The sequence below is a fragment of the Gobio gobio genome (genome assembly GCF_949357685.1).
Source record: "Gobio gobio genome assembly, chromosome: 10".
Taxonomy (NCBI): domain Eukaryota; kingdom Metazoa; phylum Chordata; class Actinopteri; order Cypriniformes; family Gobionidae; genus Gobio; species Gobio gobio.
Window position 1 is genome coordinate 1,051,144 of NC_137116.1, and position 26,672 is coordinate 1,077,815.

The 26,672-nt window shown below is 37.2% G+C and overlaps 1 protein-coding gene across 1 annotated transcript; it reads right to left on the reverse strand.

Annotated features, from left to right (window-relative positions):
* Positions 1–1,496: 1,496 nt before the first annotated feature.
* Positions 1,497–26,519, reverse strand: LOC307132203 (putative glutamate receptor). Its single transcript, XM_079826374.1, has 10 exons — positions 26,378–26,519; positions 26,060–26,135; positions 18,389–18,420; positions 18,106–18,285; positions 12,183–12,409; positions 11,933–12,030; positions 9,042–9,259; positions 7,603–7,822; positions 7,172–7,416; positions 1,497–3,102 (listed from the first exon to the last, which is right to left on the reverse strand). The coding sequence occupies exons 2-10, from the start codon at positions 26,118–26,120 to the stop codon at positions 3,007–3,009; spliced, it is 1,377 nt and encodes a 458-aa protein (XP_079682500.1). The 5' UTR covers positions 26,121–26,135; positions 26,378–26,519; the 3' UTR covers positions 1,497–3,006.
* Between the last annotated feature and the right edge of the window lie 153 nt (positions 26,520–26,672).

Here is a 26,672-nt window from a genome sequence, read left to right on the forward strand (position 1 = left end):
CGCACCCAGAAACACACAGGCGAAACATCTTGAAAAAGACGTGCCACGTTTTTTGCCCTACGTTCACAATAAGTCATTTAGACATTTGCAGCAGTTTATATTTTTTACACAAAGTTTGGTTTTACACGGTCAATCTGGTTTGCAGTTCCTGACTCTGATGTTTTCGCTTGCAAATCAATGTTCACAATCGTGCAATGATTTTGGCCGTATCTTGGCGAAAGAAACATGTCAAAAGTCTTAGCACGGAAAAATGGAAGTCAGAAGAATACAGATCATGTTTATTTTGCGTTAACATGAAGCTGCAGTTTCACAATACATGAATTACACTTACAAATAACAGTAAAATGCTGCAAATATTTTTTTTTTACACTTGAAAGGCAATTTACACTTTTACAAAACTTATCTTGCGCATACAAATTTAATTTACGCTTGCAATCTTATGTACACTTTCACAAATCTTACCCTGCGCTTGCGATTCTTTAAGGCAGGGGTCTCCAAACTCGGTCCTGGAGGGCCACTGTCCTGCAGAGTTTAGTTCCAGCCCCAAATAAACACACCTGAACCAGCTAATCAGTGTCTTACTAGGCCCAAGTGAGACACTGATTAGCTGGTTCAGGTGTTTTAAAAGGGTTGGAGCTAAACTCTGCAGGACAGTGGCCCTCCAGGACCGAGTTTGGAGACCCCTGCTTTAAGGCATCAATTTACCTTCATAGTAGTGAACTAACTGAAAGGGAACTGATTTAGAGAGCTCGCTAATTCATTTGCAGAGCTCTCTAATTGAATTAGAGAGCTCTCTAATCATAGTTGTTACTAGTAATAATTAGAGCTCTCTAATTGAATTCTTTCTAGTAAAAATGAAATTATGATGAGTAAGGCTGGGAACAATTTAAGCTAAAACGGCTTGCCATAAATGTCACCATAGGCTGCCATTCAAATTAAATTGTTGATATCAGGAATTTAACTCTTGATATCAACAATTGAATTGCTACTAGTAAAAATCTTAATTTAGTGACAATGTTAATTTCTGATATCATGAATGCGATTGTTACTACTAAGAAAGCCATTTTAGATATCTGAAATTATATTGATATCAACAATTGAATTCTTGATATCAACAATTGAATTTGAATGGCAGTGACATTTCACTAGTGTAAATACAATTACTGAAATCAAGAATTAGAGTTTTAACTAGTTGAAATTCAATTGTTGATATAAAGAATTAACATTTTAACTAGTGGACATTGAATTGTTGATATCAAGAATTTAGCTATTAGATCGGTTTAAATACCTGTTTGTTTTCAGATTATAATAATATTAAAACAAATTGAATATATTATATCATTTTAAAAACCTAAATTATATATTAATATAATTGAAGTAATTATATGATATTACATTATTTAAACAAATTAACTGTTCTGCAAGAGATTTTTTTTAAATATAATTTCTTGATAAGTGTGCTTCATTTAGGCACTTCTGAATTAACTACTTGTTTTCAAAAATATGATTTATTTTCACCAAGTTACATCAAGGGTCAAATTAAATAGAAATAGCACATTAAAGTTAAAAGTAACTGCATGTAACTACATGCAAGGAGATTTGTGGGAGAAGCCACAGAGAGGCCATCATTCACTTTGAAAGAGCTGCAGAATTCAATGGCTATAACAGAGTAAAGGTGACCCACTCGACCAAATGAAGAGCTGTGAATAACCCTGCTATGAAGAGGCTGGCACAAAGATGCAATTACTCAAAAAGAACCATGTGAATTTGCCAAGAAAACAGTGATTTAGTTCAGCGTGGGAAAAGATTGTGTGGTTGGATGAGACCAAGAACTTTTTACATCAAATTCTAAGCATTTTGTGTGCCGTAAATCTTAAACTTGCAGCCCATGGTCCTCTTTAGTGACTGGACTTTCTTTTTAAACCAGAAGGAAGAATGAGGCAAAATGTAGTGAAATACTGAAGGAGAGCCTGTTAAATTTTGTTTCAGACCTGAAACATGCAAGTCCATCCCATTCACCGAATGAACAATGGAGTGGCTCAAAACAAAACAGGTGAATGAGCAATAGTCGGGTCAAATGTATATCTGATAGAGAATCTGTGGCACAGTTCGAAGTGTTCTCTCAAAAAACCTGAAAAAACATCTTGAGCAAGAGCAGAAAAGAAATCACACATACTTGACTGGTGAAAGGTGTTAAAAGCCCAATAATAATACTGCAAACAGCATATTTCAGCTTTTTATTTTGTTAAGAAAATTCTCTAAAGTAAAATAAGGAACTGAATTCTTCACATGCATATTAGTCATGGCAGAAATGGTGCATGCATCACTTTATTATGACAGGAATACAATAAAATAAAAACATTCAAGCGTTTATACAATCTTCTCTTACATGAATTTTTTGAAAAATCACAGTTTTTACCCAAGACACACATTTTTCTGCAAATAAAATATCATAAGGGCTGATCTCAGTAATCTACAAATAAAGGTTGAATATGACAAGAAATTTGGTTTATGTTTTCAAAATTTTAGGTAATATTTATTTTCTCCCAATAAATGTTATACCTTAACTGCTGTGACCGATCTTGTATTAAAAGAACATATTAAATAATGTTCCGCATCCAACTAAACTTTTTTAATAAAATAAGAGAAATTAATTAGAAATTAATAGAACCATTTTGTCTATATATAAAATGCAAAACTATTACCCGCGTTAAGCTCATGAAAACTTTCAAAAACATATTTCACACCAAAATTAGTGAAATATGAAAAAAAAAAAACATCTCATTCACATGTATGTGAAGACATAATATTATTTAAACTGGAAAATGTTTATACTTATTGGTAAAATTTATTATGGTGAATCATTACAAAACAAAACAAGTGTGCACAATAAATGAAATGTTTTCATGAGTTTCATCCACCCTGTTTAGTTACTAGGGAATAACTTTGATTTGAACATTAATATATTAAGTGATTAAAATGCACGTGTCAATGCTTTGATGGGGTTTAGGCTTTGCTTTTCTCAGAGGATTCCGATGACGTCACCTCGCCACCTCTGAAGCGCTGACTGAGTTCAGCAGACATCACAGAGCAGCAGGATTTCTGTAAGAAAGTAGGTAATTTTCACTTTCAACTTGTGTCTGTGTGTGAACCTGGTCTCAGGTCAGTTTACTACCATGGTCCAATTTCAGAAAACATTTTAGTATTTTTTCTTAGTAGTGTATAGTAATGCATTTATCATAAAATTATCATAAGCCTATACTACCATAAATCTTTGGCAGATAATTTAAGCTCTTTCTCTCACAGACAAGGCTCAAACCTAGTGCATGTTTGAGCTGTTTTAACTAAAAGCGACTTGCACTGAAATATCTAAAAATATGTCAGTGCCATTGTTTTGTCTCAAGAAGATGCACACCAGTAATGTTTTTTTCTCTTTTTTTCCTTCCAATTTTAAGATATTTCAGTGCAAGAAAAACTGCTAAAACATACATTTTAGTCTAGGGCTAAGCCTAAACTTTGTGAAACTGAGGGTAAGGCGGGGTTTCATAGACAGGGCTTAGATTACAGTTTTTCTCCATTGGTTTGGCTCATTTCTTGAAACAGAAATTACATTCTCAAAACAACATGGACAAATCTCCAAACCACTTGGCAATTGTTCACAACAGAATAGCATTTCTCATTCATTTCATCAAATTGCAAATGCCTAAGTACATGTCTCAATGTCTCAGTACATCTTTGCAAATTATTAAGTACAGGTAGCCTACATTTAGCACAGTTTGCAAGTGAATAGATCTTGTTGATCTAAACTGATTGTTTGATTCTCAGTCTAATGGTTGTTCGCTCCAAAACGTATCAGCGTCATTTCATTGTATAAGTCATCACATGCACAATAGTCTGTTCAATTGTCAAAATTAGTCAAGAACATACTACCATGAATACCATATATGAATCCCTTGGAACATTTGATACATTTATTACAGCAATTGACAGTCAGGTGAAATTAGAACTTGACTCATGAAGGAGGACTTTCACACATCTCAGATGACCAATCATACAGTATGTTTAGTTACCTGACAGGTGCTGTCCATGACTGTGAAAGCTGCCAAACATGTATGTAAAGAGCTTGACCATGCAGGACCAGTACATGGAGGTTTCTGAACATGGAGGCACCTGGCCAAGTAAATGAACAAGGGCAACTGCCTGCTCGAGGAAGAGTGAGGATGAGAGGGGGAGCCCGTGGAGGAAGAGGGGTAGAAAGGCGAAGGGTGGGGATGAGAGGGGTAGAGAGTGGTAGAGAGAGGGGAAGAGAGAGGGGAAGAGAGGGGAAGAGAGGGGTAGAGAGGGGAATAGAGGGGAAGAGGGGGGAAGGAAGAGGTAGACCTGGAGTAGGATGTGGCCAAAGAAGACGGGGACCAAATTTATCAGATGCGATTCTACGGAGTATCCATGGGTTGACATTGAGAGAGACTGGACAGAGATTTCAGCCCAACCTCAGCAGATATAAAAAAACAAACCTTTGAAAATGCATGAATGAATCGAATGATTTTTCAAATGTGGAGAGAAATAAATATTTTCATCAATATGCAGTACTGGTCTTGTGTGTACGGTTTGGTCAATATATTCATATACTTTACTCTAACAATATCTCTGAAAAAAATCAAACCCAGATTATATCATTAGAAAAGTAGAAATTTTACAACATTACAAGTGTTTTACAGTAAGATTGAGAACAGCAGCGTGTGGATGGTGAGGACGGTAATTTTCATTGTTTTTTGTTTGTGTGTTATATTACAGTATATTATGCTGTATACATTTTCTTTTTACTCTGATGTATGGAAGTTTCTTTATGTGTATGAATGATAATGGTTACAATTTCATTGGCAGTATGAGTGAAATGTGTGATGTCAAACCTTGGAGGCTACTCTTCCCCTAAAATCCTATTTCTTTTTTTCGTTTTTATACACAATTGTATTCTGTTAGCTAGACAAAAATGAAGGACTGGGCTAAGACTGAAAGGTGGACATGAGGGATATTTCAATGGTCCTCTGCCATAGTGACAAAACATCTAGACATTTTGACTTGCAGTGCTTACACAATGCCAAAGGGACAAAACATTTTGGGGGCACTGACTGTTTAAATGAGAAGGAAATTTAGTTTTGACACATGAGTGAACTGTTTTGGGAGAGGTATGAGCTTTTGCAGGTGAACCATGCTGTTGTGCCCAACCATCCACGTTATTTTGGCAAAAGCACCAAGAGTGTTGAGAACGTCCGGTCTGTTTCAAGAAATGAGCCAAAGCAATTGAGAAGGATCTTTGCCATTTTGGTGGCACTGACTGTTTATATGGGAAAGGAATTTAGTTCTGAAGCATGAGTGAACAGTTTTGGGAGAGATATCAGCTTTTGCAAGTGCGCTATAATGTTGTGCTGAACTGTAAGACTGTTTTGCCAAATGATCTTACAATTTTGAGAATGTAATTTCTGTTTCAAGAAATGAGCCAAACCAATGGAGAAAAACTGTAAGTCAGGATAAGGTTTAATCCTGTCACAGACCTGTCTATGAAACCCTGCCTCTTTTATAAAAAAATTTACATGTACAGTTTTGTATGTTTTTGAAAGCACCAAGGCTGCATTTTTATGAGAAAAACTGTCAGCAATATTGTAAAATATTATTACAATTTAAAATGTTCTAATTTAATGTGTAATGGTAAAGCTGAATTCAGCAGCCATTACGCCAGCTTTCAGTGTATCATGATCCTTCAGAAGTTATTCTAATATGCTGATTTGGTACTTAAATGTACAATACAGACTAAAAAAAAAGGTTCTATATGGCACCAAAAATGGTTCTTGGCTCGTAATCATAGGGGAACCTTTTTTAGTGCTATATAGCACCAATTTTGGTGCTTCAGTGGTTCTTCAGCGGTTCTTCAGAGGTGCTATATAGCACCTTAGTCAAAGAACCGGTGAAGAACGGTGAAGTGTGTCTCATCATATCTGTAAATAGAAAAAAGTTGCTCCGGCCACTTTGACACACATATGGTGTTGAAGTGGCGTAAGTTCGTTGTTACAACGACTTAGAAAGGTTGACATGGAGCAGCTTCCTTATTTTCAAGGAAGCACCATATCTATTAAAGGGATAGTTCACCCAAAAATGAAAATTAGCCCATAATTTACTCACCCCCAAGTCATCCTAGGTGTATATGACATTCTTCTTTCAGACGAATAAAATAAAATCTGAGTTATATTACAAAAGTCCAGGCTAATCCAAGCATTAGAATTTGATTCATAGTTGTTCTGTTTTTGAAGTCCATAAAAAGTGCATCTGTCCGTCAAATAACGTGCTCCACGCGGCTCCGGGGTGTTAATAAAGGCCTTCTGAAGCGAATCGGCGCGTTTGTGTAAGAAAAATATTCATATTTAAAACTTTATCAAGTAAACTTTCGACTGACCGCCTTCCATGGAAAAGTGTTGAATGTTGAAAGTGAAACTCAAGATGCGTACGTGACGTCATGAAGAGCGTACCTGGTCGCGTTAGTCTTTCGATCGGCAGGGGGACTTTCAACAATATTTCCATAAATTGAACAGGGAAGGCGGTCGGTCGAAAGTTTACTTGATAAAGTTTTAAATATGGATATTTTTCTTACACAAACGCATCGATTCGCTTCAGAAGGCCTTCAAAAACAGAGCAACTATGTATCCAATTCTAATGCTTGGATTAGCCTGGACTTTTGTAATATAATTCAGATTTTATTCGTCTGAAAGAAGAATGTCATATACACCTATGGATGACTTGAGGGTGAGTAAATTATGGGCTAATTTTCATTTTTGGGTGAACTATCCCTTTAATACAATAATGTCTTCAGCAAGTCATCTTGAGATTCTTGAGAACTGGCTATATCTCTTAAGCCTAATAGTGAATGTTTTATGAGTAGTAGGATAATCTCTCTTTTTTTTAGTAATGAGAAAGAACTACTTATATTCATCCGCACAGTAATGCAGAGCTGTAGCAAAACCAAGACAATGTTCTACAGCAAAATGTTTTGTTTTTAACCACTAGAGGACCACAGTGTGCTTTTAAGAAACCTTAAAAAATAGAATAATTAACACGGTTGAAAATGGTTGCGCTGCTTAATGTGTGCAAACCGCAATAGTGTTTTTTATAGGGGACTCACCTGCTGAGTGTTAGCGATTTTGCGTGATTTGGCGGCCAGTTCCATCAAAGCCAAGAAAAGCCCCAGTCCCAGACCGAGTGCCAGTAATAAGAATATTCCCTTCAGACTGGTGGGCTTCAGTGGAGCACTTTTGCCATTTTTAGCCACACAACTGCTAGCCCACCACTTGCTGCGGAAGTAATCCAGCTCACCAGACTCACTCAGACGGAGAATCGCAACACTTAGGTTCTTTATCAAAGGAGAGCCTGAGGACATTAACACACACAGAGACACAGACAAACAGTGAGACGGTGAGTACTGTGGTGGTAGCCTACTAGGATGGTATTAGATGCTAATACCATGACATTACTGATTACAATATTCAAGTACCATGGTGTTTACATGGTAAATGAACGGTAGTTATAAGAATATAATTTTATGGAACAGCATACCTAAAGGAGCAGCAATGCTGTATCCCCTCATGCCGATGATTTCTGGGGCACGTGTAAGGTTACAGTGTCTTGCCACTGCCAGGTCGAGGGACACAGACTCGCCGATGAAAGCATAGTTGCCTTTCAGAGCCTTTTGGAAACCTTCTTCTGCATTGAGTGAATAGCTCTCTGCATTCTTGATGTGCTCATAGATTCTGTGGTATGTGGGGTTGTTTGAGTTCTGGTCAAAGGCAAATAACAGTAAAACATGGTTGCTCTTCAAATAATGCTTAAACGGATAGTTCACCCAAAAATGAAAATTATCCCATAATTAACTCACCCTCATGTCATCCTAGGTGTATATGACATTCTTCTTTCAGACAAATACAATCTTATATATTTTATTATAGTTATATGAAAAAAATGTCCTTGCTAATCCAAGCATTCTAATGGCAGTAAATGGCAGGCAAAAAGTGCATCCATCCATTATAAACGTAACCGATATGGCTCCGGGGGGTTAATAAAGGCCTTCTGAAGCGAAGCGAAGCGATGGGTTTGTGTAAGAAAAATATCCATATTTTTAAACTTTATGTAGTAAAATATCTAGCTTCCGCCAGACCGCCTTCAGTATTCAACTTACGCAGAAATTGTAACGCCTCACGCAGTTCAAAAAGCTTACGCTATGTTCGATGTCATACGTTGCGCTTTTTTCATAAGTTGGATACAGAAAGGCAGAAGCTAGATATTTTACTTTATAATGTGTTAAATATGGACATTTTTCTTACACAAACGCATTGCTTCACTTTGCAATCTAAATTTGGCCAAACACAATTTAAAAGTATTGCATGCTTCATATTTTCACCCAAAAATCTAAATTCTGTCATTTATTCACTCGTATGCTGTTCCAATTTCAACATATAAAACGCAAATTAAGATATTTTCTCTCAGGATTTTTGTCAATCCACTAAAAGTCATAATGAAGATTTTCAAGCTTCAAAAGGTAAAGACATCACAAAAGTAATCCAATAGAACGTTTTAATCCAAGTGTTCTAAATAATAATTTTATATGATGAACAGGTTCTCAGTGCACCAAGTAAGCTGAGCTGCTGATGACCAATGTTTATATGTGAATAAAAGCCTGAAGTAAATATGTTCATCATATGAGACTTGTTAAAACCCTCAATTAAGTTAAAAAATGTCGATTGCCTATAGGCCTGCAGGACAACAATAGATGAAATAATATTAAAAAATTTATTTGTGTAGAGGAGATGAACAAAAGTTGTATGGTTTAGGACGACATGACGGTGAGAGTTTTATGTCAGGTTTTTCAGTTTTCTGATGAACTAACCCTTCAAAGAAACTCATGGTAAACTCACATGGTCTTTCTAGATAATAATAATAAGCTAATAAAATATATTAAAATGAAATGATTCAATTGAATTGAATAAATGCTGTCTTACCTTGAAGAATGCAAAAGATGAAGAATCTTTAATGGTACCATACTCAATCACGTTTTGATTAGCGAGGTCTTCAAAGCTCTTAATTGACAGTTGCTGGTTGTCTGAATGCAGCCATAAACTGAGGTTGGCAAAGTAAGAAGCAAGCAACACTAATGAAAACAGCCACCAGATAGCTGTAATGACCCGTCCTGAAAGACCCTTTGGGTGAGGACCAGCACCTACGGTAAAATTTAGAACAAACTTTAAATTTTTAGTCAACATGTCACTAATCTATCAACCCAAGTTCACTGGAAAAACATGCCTGTGGCATCATTTATGCAAAATGATATTATGTTAAAGTGAAATGCCCAGTGAGTGATACTAAAAGCATGTTCAGTTTTATGGAAACTAATTAATGTGGCAACGTTTTATAACCTTGGTTGTTGTGGGTTACATATCGTGAGTTCAGAAATGAAATTCTGGTGAGGGACTATAAATGCTCTATCGCATTTGAATAAAATAATTTAGGCCTACCATCTACACTAAACCCAATCAATAGTTTTAACAAACGCAAGATAACATGTTAGATAAAAAGGTATTTGCTGAAGCAACCATTTTAGCTTGCTTATCTTAGTCTTTGAACTCATGACTTTTTACAGCAGGGCAGGCCAACTCATACCCATGTGCTTTGCAAGTGCAATGCTGCTCTATCATCAATGCTGTAGCCTAGGCTACCAGATTTTCATTTTCGCTGAAAACTGTAGTGAATTGTATGTACAGTTGTGCTCAAAATTATTCATACCCTTGGTAAATATGACCAAAGAAGGCTGTGAAAATAAATCTCTGTTGTTAATCCTTTTTATCTTTTGTTTTAACATTCTAACCTTTCAATGGAGAATGAGAATTTTAATAGCAGAAAAATCTCATTATGAAATAAATGTTTTTCTCTAATACACATTGCTAACAATTAATCATACCCTTTTATTCAATACTTCCTTTTGCCAAGACAACAGCTCTGAGTCTTCTCCTATAATGCCTGATGAGTTTGGAGAAGAGATCAGGGACCATTCCTTACTACAGAATCTCTCCAGATCCTTCAGATTCCAAGATCAATGTTGGTGCTTCTTCACTTCAGTTAACCCCACTCATCTTCTATAGGGTTCAGGTAGGGAACTGGGATGGTCATGGCAGAAGCTTGGTTTTGTACTCAGAGACTAATTTGAGTGTTGATTTTGATGTTTTTATTATTTGTTATCACTGTCCTATTGGAAGATCCAACCGTTGCCCATTGTATTATTTCTAGCTGGGACAGTCAAGTAAAAAATTTTTTTTAATGAGATCCAGATCCTGACATCTTGTTCAGACACATGGCAACATGGATTCTATCAAACAGCAAAAGATAAAAAATCTAAACCTGACCGCCTCTGCTAGAAATCTTATAATGGGCCAAGGTTGGATCATCCAACAGGACAATGATACATCCCCATCAAAATCAACACAAAAATTGGTCACTGAGCATAAAATGAGCATAAAGCTTCTGTCATGGTCATCCCAGTTCCCTTGACCTGAACACTATAAAAGGAGTGGGGTAAACTGAAGAGAAGAAGCACCAACATGGAGCTGGGAATCTGAAGGATCTGGAGAGATTCTGAATTAAGGAATGGTCTCTGATCTCTTCTCCAAACTCATCAGGCCTATAATGAGAAGACTCAGCTGTTATCTTGGGAAAAGGAGGTTGCAAAAAGTATTGAATTAAAGGGTATGATTAATTGTGAGCAATTATTGTCATATTTACCAAGGGTATGAATAATTTTGAGCACAACTGTATGTAGCCACCCTATTCAGATGGTAATTGTTTCTCATGTGGACGTCCGTAAAAATACATTTGCATGCCACCTCAGTGATAAAACTTGTGCATTCGAATGGCGATTTATTCAAGGTGGAGGAGCAAGGTTTGTGATCCTATGGACCCGGGAAGCGGGAACATGCTGCTCACGATGATTGTCTGTTGTAAATAAAATGTCATGTTCTTGGAATATTAAGAATAAATTAATATTTAATTTAATAATAAAATAATATCCCTTATTATTATTTAATTATTTAAATCTCCTGTTTAAAAAAATAGGAAGATTGATGCAATAAAATTGTTTTCTGTCTAGTATTTTATGAAATGTGAAAATGGAAATAAGTTAATACAGCCTCTTATCTACATAAGGTAAACATAATGTTGCTTGGTTATTTTAAAGTGTTTAATTGCTGCCGTATAACGGCCCATTTAAATTTTATTAGGCCTACGTGCTTTTCTTCTTTTTCTTTTTTGAGTGGTGATGAAATATTGTTCTTGTAAATACTTTACAGAAACTGTTGGGTGCTCTGCAGTGTTTAAAAAGGATATAAACAGTCAATTTTGATGGTGATCTCTTCTTGAAAACTCAGAGATGTGTATTCAGATGACAATTAAATTACCACACAACCTTGATGTTTGTCAAAAAACAGTAGGTAATTCGGCCAGGGATTTTTATGCATGTGGTGGGAGAAGAAAAAAAACTGACATTCCTGATTCAGACGGCAATAAAATCACAGACTAGCCCCTGTAAATGATGAATACCTTATGACCCAATGAGAAACAATTGCCATCCGAATAGGGCTCATGTCTGTTTTTGGAGGATAGAGGTGTTTTCCCAGTGAGCCTATGATGCTTTTATGGTTGTTGCAATGTTATTAAACAAATTGAAATAATACAAATTTACCATAACACCAATGGCCAGTATTTTTTTTTCATAAAAGTAAATCCAAATCCAATTAAATCCTGCTGAAAAACATTAGCTAAGTTGTTTTGTGGTATTGTTCCTCTCAGTCTGTGTGAGGGTGTAAATACTTGTAACCATGCTTATCCGTGCTATGTACACTACCTTGAAGAGTCAGTCCTCCCACAGTATACCAAAAACTGTGTGAGAGCGTGAAGCAATTATTTTCGTTCTCTGGTTGCTCCCATTCACATGGGCTAATCCTAAAAAACAGAACCATAGTTTATGGTTTTGCAGATTTTTTGGATATCATGGTTATTTTTGATAGTATTTTGGAATACCATGGCATATGATATGAACAAGTCATTATCATCCTACATTCCAAAGTGCCATGGTCCTAACATCCCACCCTTACCGTGACACAAAGAAGATACAGACAGAGGTCAACAGGTAGGCGACCAGTACACCTATCCACATCTCAGTGGAGAAAAGGTTAAGAAGGCTCAGGAACTGCGAGTCATCTGAGCCCAAGTCTTTCATTAGGATGAAACTAAGGCCAGTCTGCATGAAGGGTTTGCTCATGTCCACAGCTGTCTCACGTTTAGCTGTAAGAGTTAGTGGCGCCACAGCGATGTCTGCTTCCTGTAGAAATCAGCAACACATACAAGAAAGGTTTCTTGGGACTCTTTTTCCATAATACAGACAACATTTTGTAGAAACAGATTTAAAAGTAATGCCTCAATGAGAAAGGCACACCTTCACATTTTAAGATAAGACGAACACAGAAATAAATGAGGTATAGTATACAGAAAATGCAATAATTAAAGGGTTAGTTCACCCAAAAATGAAAATTCTGTCATTAATTACTTACCCTCATGTCGTTCGACACCCGTAAAACCTCCGTTCATCTTCAGAACACAAATGAAGATATTTCAGTTGAAATCTGATGGCTCTGAAAGGCCTCCATTGGCACAATGCACGGTACACTCTCAAGACCCTCTCTCACCATAGTGGCTCTACAATAATTTTACTATACGACGACAATAGTTTTTGTGCACAAAAAAACCTTAAATAACGACTTATATAGTGATGACGATTTCAAAACATGGCATCATGAAGCTTCGAAGCGTTATGAATCAGTGAGTCGAATCATGATTCGGATCGCGTGTCAAACCGCCAAACTGCTGAAATTTAGTGATCCAAACCGCTGAATCGACTCACTGATTCATAATGCTTCGAAGCTTCACGATGCCGTGTTTTGAAATCGTCATCACTATATAAGTCGTTATTTAGGGTTTTTTTGCCCACAAAAATTATTCTCGTCACTCCATAAAGTTATTGTAGAACCACTGTAGTGAGATGGACTTTGGAACGACGTCTTTAGTACCTTTTAAGGGTCTTGAGAGTGTAACGTGCATTGTGCCAATGGAGGCCTTTCAGAGCCATCAGATTTCAACTAAAATATCTTCATTTGTGTTCTGAAGATGAACGGAGGTCTTACGGGTGTCGAATGACATGAGGGTAAGTAATTAATGACAGAATTTTCATTTTTGGGTGAACTAACCCTTTAATGAATGTAAAAAAGTAATATTGTGCAATATAATTGAAAATTTTTTTTAAAATATATTTTAAAATGTAATTTATTCCTTTGATGGCTGAGAATAATTTTCAGCAGCTATTACTCTAAAGTGTCACATGATCCTTCAGAAATCCTTCTAATATGCTCTTTCGAAGGAACTCAGCGCTGCTTCATGTTGAGGCTATGGGAACACTTCCAGTGAGCCCCTGTCTAAAGCATGTGTGCAATCACACCAAGAGAGAAGCTCCATTCCAACTTCTCGAGGAAAGAAATATGAGGATGTAGTACTGGCTGTATTCAGCTTTTAAAAAAAAGAAAAAGACACTGAGGTGTAGAGATAATATTCTGTGTTTCTAGTCCAGTGATGTTGAATTATTTGACTATTATGGGTTTGCATGGGCATGGATATGGGGTGATACCTAGGGTTGAAGAGACATTATCCAATTATCTTATCCCTTCTTCGGTATCGCCCTGGAGGGGTCCCGCTTTGCCTTCCAGACCCTGCCGAGTTACACCTGGTCTGATTAGCAAAGCTTATACGGCAGCGGGTCAGGCTGGTGCATCTCTGCACACCATGGGGTGCTGATGCATTTGTACCCTTTCTCTGTGGTACATGGGACATGTTGCTGTCTCCAGTGTAACGACAGATGTTCCACTCATGGACTGGGGTATGACCTGGAATGACCACCTAGCTCATAGCCTCTGTAAAAGGCATATTGCAAAAGTGACTATGTACTGAGTTATGTACTGACACATTTGTGCTCATTCGTTGACGTTGGGTCGCTTGGGGCATGTTACTGTCACCAGTGTTACGACAGATGCTGGAGTACAGTCTTGGATGGCTGTCCAGTTATAGCCTAATTAGAAGCATATTGATATGGTGACTTAGACAGGAGGTTCCGTCCTCTGGCATTCAGTGGTGTACAGTATCAAAGTGTTTTAACTTTGTTAAAGTGCTTAAGTACATTTATCAAGTATCTGTTCTTTATCAGATGCATATTTTTATTTTGGGAAACTTTCACTTCACTACATTCCAAAGCATAATATTGTACTTTTTACTCCACTGCATTTCATAAAAACCTATCTTGACACCCGCCCCGAAACGCAATAGCGATGTCCAATTCATGATTGAGCTGATCCTTTCCAATTAACCTGATGAATTGGTTTACAAATCACACTGAACGATTAATCATGAATTGAACTGATCCGATTGCAGCTGTTCTCAAGTCAACAACTCAATGATTTAATGAACTGGTCAAAGTGAACCGGATGTCGTCAGAGCTTGAAGGTGTGCGAAAGGTAAGTTACTAATGCCGAAATGTAGTATTTATTTATGTAGAGGAAAATTATATTTAGGTCATGACTGGGAGTTATTTGTTAAATAAATCTGCTGTAAAAGGCAGAGCTATTAAAGCAAGCTGTGTGGACATGTCCACATTTGTGTCACAGTCTGTATAGCAATTTTAAGTAAAATAATGCAAAGGATTGTCCATGCATCTTCCCCACTGCTGTAGCCATTTCAAAATATATAAATGTAGTATTACTGCATAGCATTCAGTCTTCAATGTTAATATACTCTGGCATGCAGAGTTTTCTTTCCGGAGAGACTTTTTTTCTCTGTGTGGGGCTCGTTTCCACCCCCAACCTCGGTTGAGAGAACAGAATCTATGAGTGGGTCCCCCTCTGGGTCAAACCCACAGTTTCCAATTGAGATTGTTGAGACTATTCTGAATGCTTGAGGCCTCTCTATTAGGAAACTGTATTCCCAGAAATAGCAGCTCTTTGCCTCATGGTGCAAACAGCTATATTTGGACCCCGTCTACTGCCTGGTTGGTTTAGTTCTGGAGTTTCTACAAGTGTCTTTTAGCATTCAGAATCTGAGGAGTTTTTTTTACCCTTTTCTAGTGACTCTGTTACTAGCAAAACTAACATTCTTAGAGAATAGGAGACTTGGAATCCTTAGAAAATAGGATCCTAATTAGATTTTGCCCTTAGATGGCCAAAGTTTTACTGCATCTTTAGCAGGATTACATCCTGCAAGTGCCGCCTTTGACAATTCAGCCAATCATACTCCAGGCCTTCTTCCCTCCACCATATTCAGTTGCCGGAGCAAGAAATGTTTAATCTATTTGCAAAAGTGTGCCTTTGCAGATGTTGGTGCTGTGGCAGAATGGCCCTCTTCGCACACATTTATAAGCTGTTCAACCCAAGGCTCAGGTCTTCTGGGTTCATTCATTCTTTTAGCTCATAAGGCCTATGCCAGCCTTTTCACAGCTTTGTTGGGCTGGAATTTTTCAGGATGGTGCCGTGGGTATTAATGTTCCCATAGCATCAACAACATGATGCAGCATTGAGTTCCCTCAAAAGGGAACATTTCCGGGTTATGTATGGTACTGGTTCCCTGAAAAGGGAAAGAGATGCTGAGGGTTGTCACACTTCAGGCATGCCTGCGTGTCTTCCTTCAGACAGAATCTGATGACAACTAACGCAAACACCATTTTATGGTCTTGATGACGCACCATTCTACGTCACCTGACCCTCCGTCGGCCAACGAAATTAGTGTGACTGCACACATGCTTTAGACACTAGCATGCTGGAAATGTTCCCATAGCTTCAACACCATGACACAGCGCCTCAGGGAACGGGGTTTAAATGTTGAAAACAGTTGTGGCACTTAATAATTTTGTGGAAACTTTTTTTTTTTTTGATGGATAGAAAGTTGAAAACAACAATTATGTGAAATAAAAATCTATTTGTGGATATAAATGTTTACACACCCCAGTAAAAACAGCTGGTTTTTGTGATGTAAAAAATTAAACAAGGATAAATCATATCAGAACTTTGTCACGTTTAAAGGAATAGTTCACACAATCAGAGTTTGTGCTCTTCTCAGATTTGTAATGGCATTGAATAGCACCCAAGTTTTTGAAGCTCCAAAAAAGCACATCCATCCATTAATCTTAATAACTACTATTAATTTGGTATTTAATCATTTATAAATGATATATAATTGTTCATGAAGGCTGGAAATGAAAAACGCCTTATATTCAGGTGTGCATAATTATTAGGTATATTTTCTTTTACAGATAAAATGAGCCAAAAAAGAGATTTAACTCAGACGGAAAAGTCAAAAATTATTAAATGCCCATGAGAAGGATGCAATACTAATGCAATCCTAGAAATTGCCGTTAAGGCATGACCATTGGACCGTGAAATGCTCATTGGGTCTGCAGGGTCAGACAAAAACAGGTGGCGAAGAAAAGACACATGTACTGCAAAGGAACTGCAAAATAATTAAAAATTACGGTGAAGAATTAAGTGTGAAACCATCAGGAACCCAATAGTCTCCAGCGCCACCATTTTCGAGAACTGCAACAAAAATGACCCCCACTTAATAAGAATCACAAGCTGAAGTGTTGTAAATTACATGAAGACCGTTTTTTGTATAGGCTTTATAGACATATAGGCTGATAGTGACTCTTGAAGGACAAGCACCACATCCTCTACCACTGTTTGAAGAATTCATCTTCCAGAATCTGGCGTAAGCTTTGGGAGTTCATTTTTAGTCCACCTCCTATCCTGAAGTCGGTTTTGCAGAGATGGACTAAAAATGAACTCCCAAAACTTACTGCCAGATTCTTGAAGATGAATTCTTCAAACAGTGGTACAAGAGGATGTGGTGCTGGTCTTTCAAGAGAGAGAATCTTATTTCTTAATTATTTTGCAGTTAACATGTGTCTTTTCTTCGCCACCTGTTTTTGTCTGACCCTGCTGACCCAATGAGCATTTCACAGTCTGTCCATTGGTCATGCCTTAACTGCAATTTCTAGTATTGCATTAGTATTGCATCCTTCTCATGGGCATTTAATAATATTTGACTTTTTTTTTTGGCCCATTTCATCAGTAAAAGAAAGCATACCTAATAATTATGCACACCTGAATATATGGCATTTTCATAAACAATTATATATTACTTATAAATGATTAAATGTGGTTTGTAATTGGTAAAATGTGCCTGGAAAAAATATGATCAGTAAATCAACGTGCCTTATAATTCTGCATGCACTGTCTACCTAGGATGATTTGAGGGTGATTAAATTTCATTTTTGGGTGAACTATTCCTTTAATGTAAAAATTACAGCCTATGCAATGCCTGCAAAAGGATGTGCACACACCTGAACTAATAACTAATTAGCACTCTTTGATTTTTATTAAGCTGGATAGGAGTCTATTAGCTTGTCACATCTTGTCTTGAGAATATTTTCCCACTCTTTGCAAAACGTTCTATCTATTGCGAGAGCATCACCTGTGCACAGCCCTCTTCATTTCACCCCACAGATTATTTTTTAATGTAAATGTGTGTACCTTTCAACAATGAGATCCCGTTGATGTTTCGTAAGTTCTAGCATGCAACCAAGGTGATTTTACAAGAAGAGCTGATATTTATTTGGAGTTAATCAGAGTCACTTCAGGTGAAGACTGGTGTACACTATTTCACATGAGCTTGATGATTGGTTAATTCTGAACATTAGAACACAGCCACATCCCCAATTATAAAAGGCTGTTCAAATTTATGGAGTTAGGATATTTAGTTTATTTATTTTGTATTATTTATTTAAATAATGTTTTATATTTTAATTGTTGTCAAACAACTAATATATTTTAATGTTCTGTATGAACATTTGCAAATAAGAACATTTAAAAATTGACATGGAACAGTTTATGTCTACCTTGCCTATTTAAAGATTGTGATACTCACCCCTCTTACAACCTCTCCAATCATACCGTTCCAGTTGCCACTGTCATCTGTAGTGCCATATCGGCTGTCCTTCACGATATGTATATCATACTTAAAATCTAATTTCTTAGAAACAGCCGACAGCAGGTCAATGCAGAAGCCCTCCAGTTCGGAGCCTTTAGACATCGCATACGGTCCCTCCTGCATGGAATTGTGGGCAAGTGTCAACCGAGAACATTATTTAGTTACAAAGCATTCAAAAAATTAATTGATGAGTGGCCCAGATATAATTAATTTGACTCACCTTAATGGTTGTAACTCTTAATGTTTGTGGTCCTAAAATATAAAACAAAATTTCAGTCAACTTGTTACAAATTTATAAGAATCCTTTACTAATTCTTACAGGGAACAGATTAAATGCCTGGCTCAGTCTTGGTTCACCATTGTAACACAATGTAATGAAATGAGGTGGCTGATGCATTCTGAATGGTGTTTAGTGCATTGTTAATGCTGCTAGGGTGTTCTGGGTGATTTATGATCCTATATGATATTCTAATCGCTAAAAATGGCTCATCTCTGACCATTTTACCACCAGATGAAAAAATGAACCTGATCACTTTGAAAGTATATTCTCACACCTCTCCTCATCAAGTCACATGATTTGAGGCACCACTCAGTAACCCTGGAATAATGAAATAGCTGGAGTACACAGCATGACTTTTCCCCCAAATTGCATTCTGGAAGTTGATGATAGTTGCTGAAAATCAGAGCCATCCTGCAGTTTTTTGGAGGTTGGATTTGACAGATTTCACAGAAAATATCATAGTAAATGATTGGTACAGTTTTTTTCAGAGGCTAGTTGCATAAACATAGCCTTAAGACACATGTTAAAACGGTCTTAAGAATTCTAGTTTGACCAATTATCAGTTAGACAAGAGGTAATATGTCATACTTTTCCAAATCATAATAGACCAAATCTACCTTTTATGTAAGTGACTGAAAAGTAACCACCAGAGGCCAGTTCCATAAACATAGCCACTATGTTAAGAACTAGTCTGACCAAGCAGTTAATTAGGGGTAATCAGTCTTACTTTTCGGATCTAAATTAGACTAAGCTACTTTTTTATGTAACTGTCTTTTACAAGTTATGACCATTCTTCAAGAACAAAAACATTGTAAGACTAGTCTAGGCAGTTTATGAACTTGGCCACAGATTACGATTCCATCCAGGATATCAAACATGTTTGATATTTTGAGCCGATTTTGGAACACATAGCCTATTGTTTACATTTGTCACTTGCTCCTAGAAATGAGGCTCATGTTTCTGTTAGTTTGCTGTGTTCAGAACGACTTGAAAGTTTGGTAGTGTGTAAACCTCAGTCATTTGTTTTTTGTCCAGTTTTTTGTTGTTGTTGTTGTAACTATTTACAAAGTCAGCAAGTGTGTTACAATCTGTTCAGATTTTTGTAGTTTATTCCAGTCTTAAGTATGAGCAGTAAAAGTGATGCTTGACTTGGTAAACCCCACTAATTATTCTACATTTTTATTACACATTATGATTATACTTTTTGACTAATTGGCTGTTTGTTGTAAGGTTTTTTTGTGTGAGCTAATCCAATTTTCAAATCAGCGAGTAGAAAAAGGACCCGGAAAAAAAAACTGCTTGTCTCCATTTGACAAGGGCAGAACATTTGGATGGCATTCCTGTTTGCTAATGAAGCTTTCTGTCACGCTGAGATGTACTTTGCACTCTTCTTCAAACAACCATTAATATTCCCAAATTTAACAGATGTAGACAAAGTCTCACTTGTGCTACACCACTATGGTAAAATGGTCGCCTCACGGCCACTAATCTTACTTTGACCAAATAAGACTTAAAAGGAGATAGTTGGAAATAACCAAAAGCTTGCTTTTGAGTGTGCACTGCCTCCTGCAGCGGAACGGATGCGGTGGGAGTTTGAGAAAGTTCCAGGAACTCTCTAAAGAAAACGCTTACAAAATGATGGGAAAGTGCCCCACTCGTCTGGCTGCAGCATCTGAGTCCACTTGGAAGTAGCTCCCTTTATTGTTTTGATCCTGTTTTTTATGCAGACCAGTCCACATCAACCAGCAGACATGCTGATAGATGCATGAATGTGTCTATCATGAATCAAAGTTTAGTCTTTTCTGGTCTTTTCAAATTAAGATGTCTTTGATCATTTAAATGAAATGTTCTCACATTTATAATAACAACAACAATAATAATATAAATAGTGTGTACAAATGTGTTAGCAGTTTAATAGTATATTCAGTTACGTAATTTGCCACATTTCATTGAAATGAGTGAACTCTAGGGGTGTAACGAAACACTCATGTCACGATTCGATACTGAACTCACAATAATTTTTTTTATTATTATTAAAATAATTATATTTTTACTGTATTATTATCAGGACGCACAAATATTACGGCATGGATAAGAATATGAAAAACTTTAGATTTTCTCCTTTTGGGATCTACAGAAGAAAGAAAGTCATAAAAGTTTGGAATGACAGGATGGTAACATTACAATAGTTGATAGTAGATATTTTTGAGTGAACTATTACTTTTAAAATGACTGACATTCACAAAATTCTTGATTTTAAGAAGAAATAATATCTAATTTCTAGGTAAAGTTAGAGTAAAACTGCTTGAGCAAACTTCATTAAGTCCTGCCAGTTTTTGGTGAGAATGTGTTAAGTTTGATTCGTGCAACACACAGCAGGCCTTCATCAGTGTCACAGCATATCACTGACACCCCTCATCCTCCTATTCAAACCATGAAAAAAGTACATGCCATCAAAACTGAAGTCATGTCATGGGCTGCCCCACATTAGTGACTGCTTGGTTAGCGGTGGCTAATTGATTAATCACACTCATTATAGTGAATAGCAGCAGTGTTCTCTGATTTAAATGCCGGCTGCTCCATGCCTGGCGGGATGTCATGAGACAGAGCCAACACAGTGCCATGCCTTAGACTGAAACATGCCGTGTCAGACTAATATTGGCTCTATCTACATCCTGCTTTGTCTCTACCTCAGACAGCACGTCCATGAACCGTCTGGTTATTGCCACTATTAAACCCTATTTACCTCAGCCCCGTAAAATCCTTGTTGGATTGAAAACATCACATGAACACTCATGAAATTATTTCAATCGTCACACGCAGACCTCAACACTTACATAAAAGCTACATAAAACAGTGTACATAAAAATAGCAAATCGTCAAGCAATGCAACCATATACATTATTTATGCCTGGCTTAGTGTATACTGGGAAAAGGATGAATATGACCGAACCCCAATGCATTTATGCATTAATAAAAGAGCTAGAAGATATTGTAACATATTAGCAGAAGGGCAAGAGCTCTGATCTAACTGGCTGGTTTTATGTTTTTTCCTTTGGCACCATTGATCTCTACAATCTACAATCTACTTATTATGCTTGCACTGTTTTTGTGAAACAGATGCCCGATCAAGTCATATAAAAGTGTGCATACAATTGTCTTTTCTTCCCTATTGTGATGTACAGTATATCTGTGTGAAACAGCTTAGTGAACAAGAAAAAAAAAGTAAGGTGGGACTTGATTTTGTCCATTGGGAATTGAGTGGATAGTAAGAAAGTAGTTTATAATAATCACTGCAACTTTCCATAAAATAATAAGAATTGTCTTTTTTTTTTTTCATGGTGACTTTTAAGATGGTGTGGGCTGCTACAATTAACATTTCAGAAATAAATCATCCTAGTCTGTGGCTAAATTTTGTGAGGTCTGTAAGGTCAGCGCAATTGACTTTGTACACCGACGCATGTGTCATTCCTATTTTGCACCCGCGCAAAGCGCGCTTTTCCCTCCACAGAAGCACGTCGCTAAACTAGTGAATGCACTTGCGCTCCCTGGGCGGTTCAGCGCAAAAAAGGAGGCGTGTTCCGGCGCAAACAATCCCTGGTGCTATTTTGCTGTTCCATTAAACAATTGCGCCACTGACCAGAAAAAACCTAGTCTAAAGTCAGTGGCGCGTTGCGCGTTGTTCATTATGCTATTTTAAGGGCGCATGCTTGACCATAATGTATAGCGTGCACAACGCGCATACACTTTGCTCATGTAATCTACACAGATGCAACAGTTATTTTTGCAAATCATAAATTGTTACACTAAAAAATTATTAACACATGAGATGACGGAAATCATTGTGGTGTGCCACGAAGATGTGAAAAAATAGGCATAAATCTAGCTTACAAATGATTCAGGCTAATTGTAATAATTAAGGATAAGACCTGTTTGCCCAATAGTGGCAAGACATATATGTATATAAGGACATCTGACAAATTGGTTTGTCCGTCAAGAACCAGGAAAAAAAATCGACTGAAAAACTGAAAAAACTGAAAGACTGAAAAAAAAAAAACTGTGAAATCACCTTTACCATAATGTACAACATTACAACTTCACTTCTCTGTCTTTCACTGCTCTTACAAGAACATCAGTCTCCTCGGCTGTGTACCGCTCCTGGCGTGCGCCTGGTAAATACGCCATAATAATAGCAATCCATAATGGAACTTGCGCACCTGCTTTTAAAGGGAATGTTGGATGACGCTCGGATTGGTTTATTCACGTTACGCCCAAACCACACCTATGAATAATGAAGCTACTTCAGACCAACCCATTTTAGATTTGCGCCGGGCGCAAGAGCCATTTATCCCGCCGGGAAAATAGCAACAGCGCCGAGACCCGCCCACAAAGTTACTTGCGGTTCGCGCTTTGACACTTGCGTTTCAGATCGTTAAAATAGGGCCCCAAGTCTTAAAATATTAAAGGGTGAGTTCATCCAAGAATGAAAATTCTGTCATTAATTACTCCACATTTGTACATCTGTACATTTCATTTGTACAGAGAGTCTGGCCACTCTCCATTGACAAGCGTTTACTTCTTTGAAGGCGGGTACTCTGTTGAAGTTTAAAACTATTGGATCTGCCAAGAGCCACTCTGGATCTGCCATAACCAATCGCTAACGTTTGGTCGTGACGTATGTCATGTGCTGTTCGCTTCTGTTTCTCACATGGAAGTCCGTAAAAATAAATCTGTAGCCACCTCAGTGATAAAACCTTGTGCATTCGGATTGTGATTTATTCACGGTGGAGGGGAGAGTTTTGTGATCGGGAACGCGCTGCTCACGTGGTCCATAACATGATTGTATACTGTAAATAAAATATCATATGCTTGGTATGATAAGAATAAATGCTGCTGTAAAAACGGCCCAATTCAAATGTTTACGTGCTTTTCTTCCTTTTATTTTTTGAGCGTGATGAAATATATTTCTCTTGAAAATACTTGCCAGCATTTAAAGAAATACAAGTCTAGAAATGCATCCAAATGACAGCGAAGTGCAATCTTACCGTGCTCTGCAGTGGTCAAAAAGGATTTAAACAGTGAATTTTGAAGTGATATATTCTTGAAAACTCAGAGATGTGGATTCGGACAGCAATTAAATTACCACATGACCTTGGTGTTTGTCTAAAACAGTAGGTCATTCGGCCGGGTATTTTTACGCGGGTGGTGGGAGACAATAAAATCACTGACTAGCCCCTGTAAATGATGACAATACCTTCCGATCGCACGCGAAACAATTACCGGAGCTTCAGCCAACTCCTTCACCACAAACGGAGCGAGCTGGAAAATCAAACTTTTCCCGGGACACAACATCATTGCCACCAAAAAAACTTGTTTTTTGAAAAAAATTGTTCTTGCTCTGGCTTTAACTTCTGGATATTCGGCAGCGGTGCCACAACGGAACGATTGACTTCGCAGTTCCAAACAGCTACAGCTACGCAACTAGCACTTTGACGCTTCAAAAAAGATCATAAAAAGATTGTAAAACTAATCCATAGCCGCGTTTCCACCAAAATTACCCGGAACAATTTGTACCAGGAACTTTTTTTACAGGAACTTTTTCCCCCCAGACCTGCTACTGTCTGCGTTTCCACTGTGGTCTAAAGTACCGGGAAGATTAGGCAAATTAGTCCGGTGATGATACTGTCTTCAACAATAACAAGTATGGAGGAGATGCAAGCAGCGCTGCTTTTGGTAGTTATGTATTGTTTTAATAAAGAGATAATTGACAAAACGGCAGAAAAGAGATGAGCACTGATACCAAAGCGTATTCTGAAAGCTCGTAAAGCTAGATTTAAAATAAGACAACGCGTGTTATTATCAGCTATTACGGACATTGACCGTGAGATGGCTGAGACGAACGCGCGCCATCGGACAGAAAGAGCAAGACTGATATTTACTGAACGCAGAACGAACGAACCTCGCAAAAGACTTTTAAAAATGCCGGTTGAAATAAAATACGCCGTGAGTTCAACCAATCAGCATGTTCAGCGCCCAAGTCCCACCCCCGAAAGTTCCCGAACTTTGAAAAAGTACTACCCCGGGAGCAGGGCCGTTTGGAGGGGGAAATATTTACCCCGAACTTCATTTAGACCCTGGTTCCTGCGGTCGAAACACACAGAGTACCACCCCAAAGTTCCTAGTTCCTGGGGAAAGTTCCTGCGGTGGAAACGCGGCTTATATGAATTGAGCAGTTTAATAAAAATAAAAAAATTCTAAAAAGACATTATCGCTTTATATGATGAACAGATTAAATTTAGGCTTTTATTCACATATAAACATTCATCAACGCACACGTCAGTTATGGTATAGTATGCAGTTCTAAACGATTCCTTGTCTAACTCGCAATGGGTTGCGGGCAATATTAGCCGTTAGAGTGTAATAGACCCAGAAATAGTAGACCATCCGGGTATCGTTGGAATACTAATTTCAGCATACTACGATTTGGGATGTACTAATTCTATTTTCAAATACTATTTATGATGGATAGTATGCGAATTGTGACGCACCGTCTGTCTCAGCCTGCTACAGCAGCCAAACCCCAAACTATCGCTATAGGTTGAGCTGGGGAGAGTTCAATATTTTGATGGTGCCTAGGAGGGTCAATGTTTACTCTTTTGGGTGAGATAAATCTCATTATAGTAAACAACAAACTGGGTTAAGAGGATGTATTTTAACATAAAAAAATCGTACATACTTCCCCTTTAACCCCTATGGTACAGTCAATAAAACGTATTAACCTCTCTGCTGCCCCAGCATATGTCATGTTATTGCAGATTGACACATCCACATGTTGTAATTTACTGGAAATTGTTTGAGATTTTTTCTGTTTTTACTAAGTATGAATTGATTAACTCTGTTGAATTTCAAGACATACAGTAGATGGTCATGTAATCTCAACATAGCAACCAGCATGATGTGATCTGCTTCAAATGAAACTCATACTGTCAAAAGGAATATTCATTGTATTAGGTTACTATTGATTAATTTTGTTTTTGAAACAAATTTGGTAACACTTTACAATAACGTTTTATTAGTAACATTATTGAACTACTTTAGTTAACAAGAACTAAGAATGAACAATACTTCTACAACATTTATTCTAAATGTTAATTTCAACATTTACTAATACATTATTAAAATCAAAAGTTGTACTTGTTAACGTTACTTAATGCACTGTCAACTAACATGAACAGACAATGAACGACTGTATTTTTATTAACTAACAAAGATAATGAATAAAGAAATAAATGTGTTAGTCATTGTTAGTAATGTTAGTTAATACATTAACAAATGAGACCTTATTGTAAAGTGTTACCATTTATATTAAAATTATATTTATTATATTATATTATATAATGGTTTGATTAACAAGATGATTACTTCTGTTTTCATGACTACATGTAGTCAAATTTAAATTTGCAGCAAAATATCAGGAATGGATAAACAAATGCATACAAACAATGTATGAACTTGACAAGGTTCATTCATAAAGCTAAGCAAAACACTTTATAGTTACACACTGACCCAATAGTAATCTTACTACATTATAACATTATGTAATGCCATTACCTGCAGCCCAGACCCCTGCCAGTAGTGCTGACGAGACCAGGATGAGTCCTAATGGAGTCATTTTACTGCCAATAACCTGGGATGAAATCAAAACAGGATTTATTCAAGAATCTGTTAGAGATGCAATACAATTTTCATTAGATTTTTTTCAATTTTCAGTTGATTCCTTTAAAGATGCCATTGTACACTTTTAAGTTTTAAATATCAAATGTTTCCATTATTTAAAAGTACAGTACAGACAAAACCAAGATCAAATTGCTTAATGAAAAGTTGTATTTACTAAGCAGCTAAAAATGAGCAAAAACATGGCAAACTTACCGTGAACTGTAGTTACCCCCTTTCTTGCTCAGTGCATGAGGCAACGCACTATATAAAGCTTACACATACACCCATGAATGTGAAAACAGCCAATAAGAGAACAGGGGCCGTTCTAGAGTGGAGGGAAAGGGGTGGTTGTGTCAGACCACAACAAATCCACAAGGATTTATAGGCAAGCTAGATGAGGGGGATTGAAATTTGGACAAAGAATAAGAAGCATGTGACCCTGTAAACAAAAGATCTGAGAGCCGTGCAATACACAGGGCATGCAGAAATGATTTTCTGCAGCTGCTTA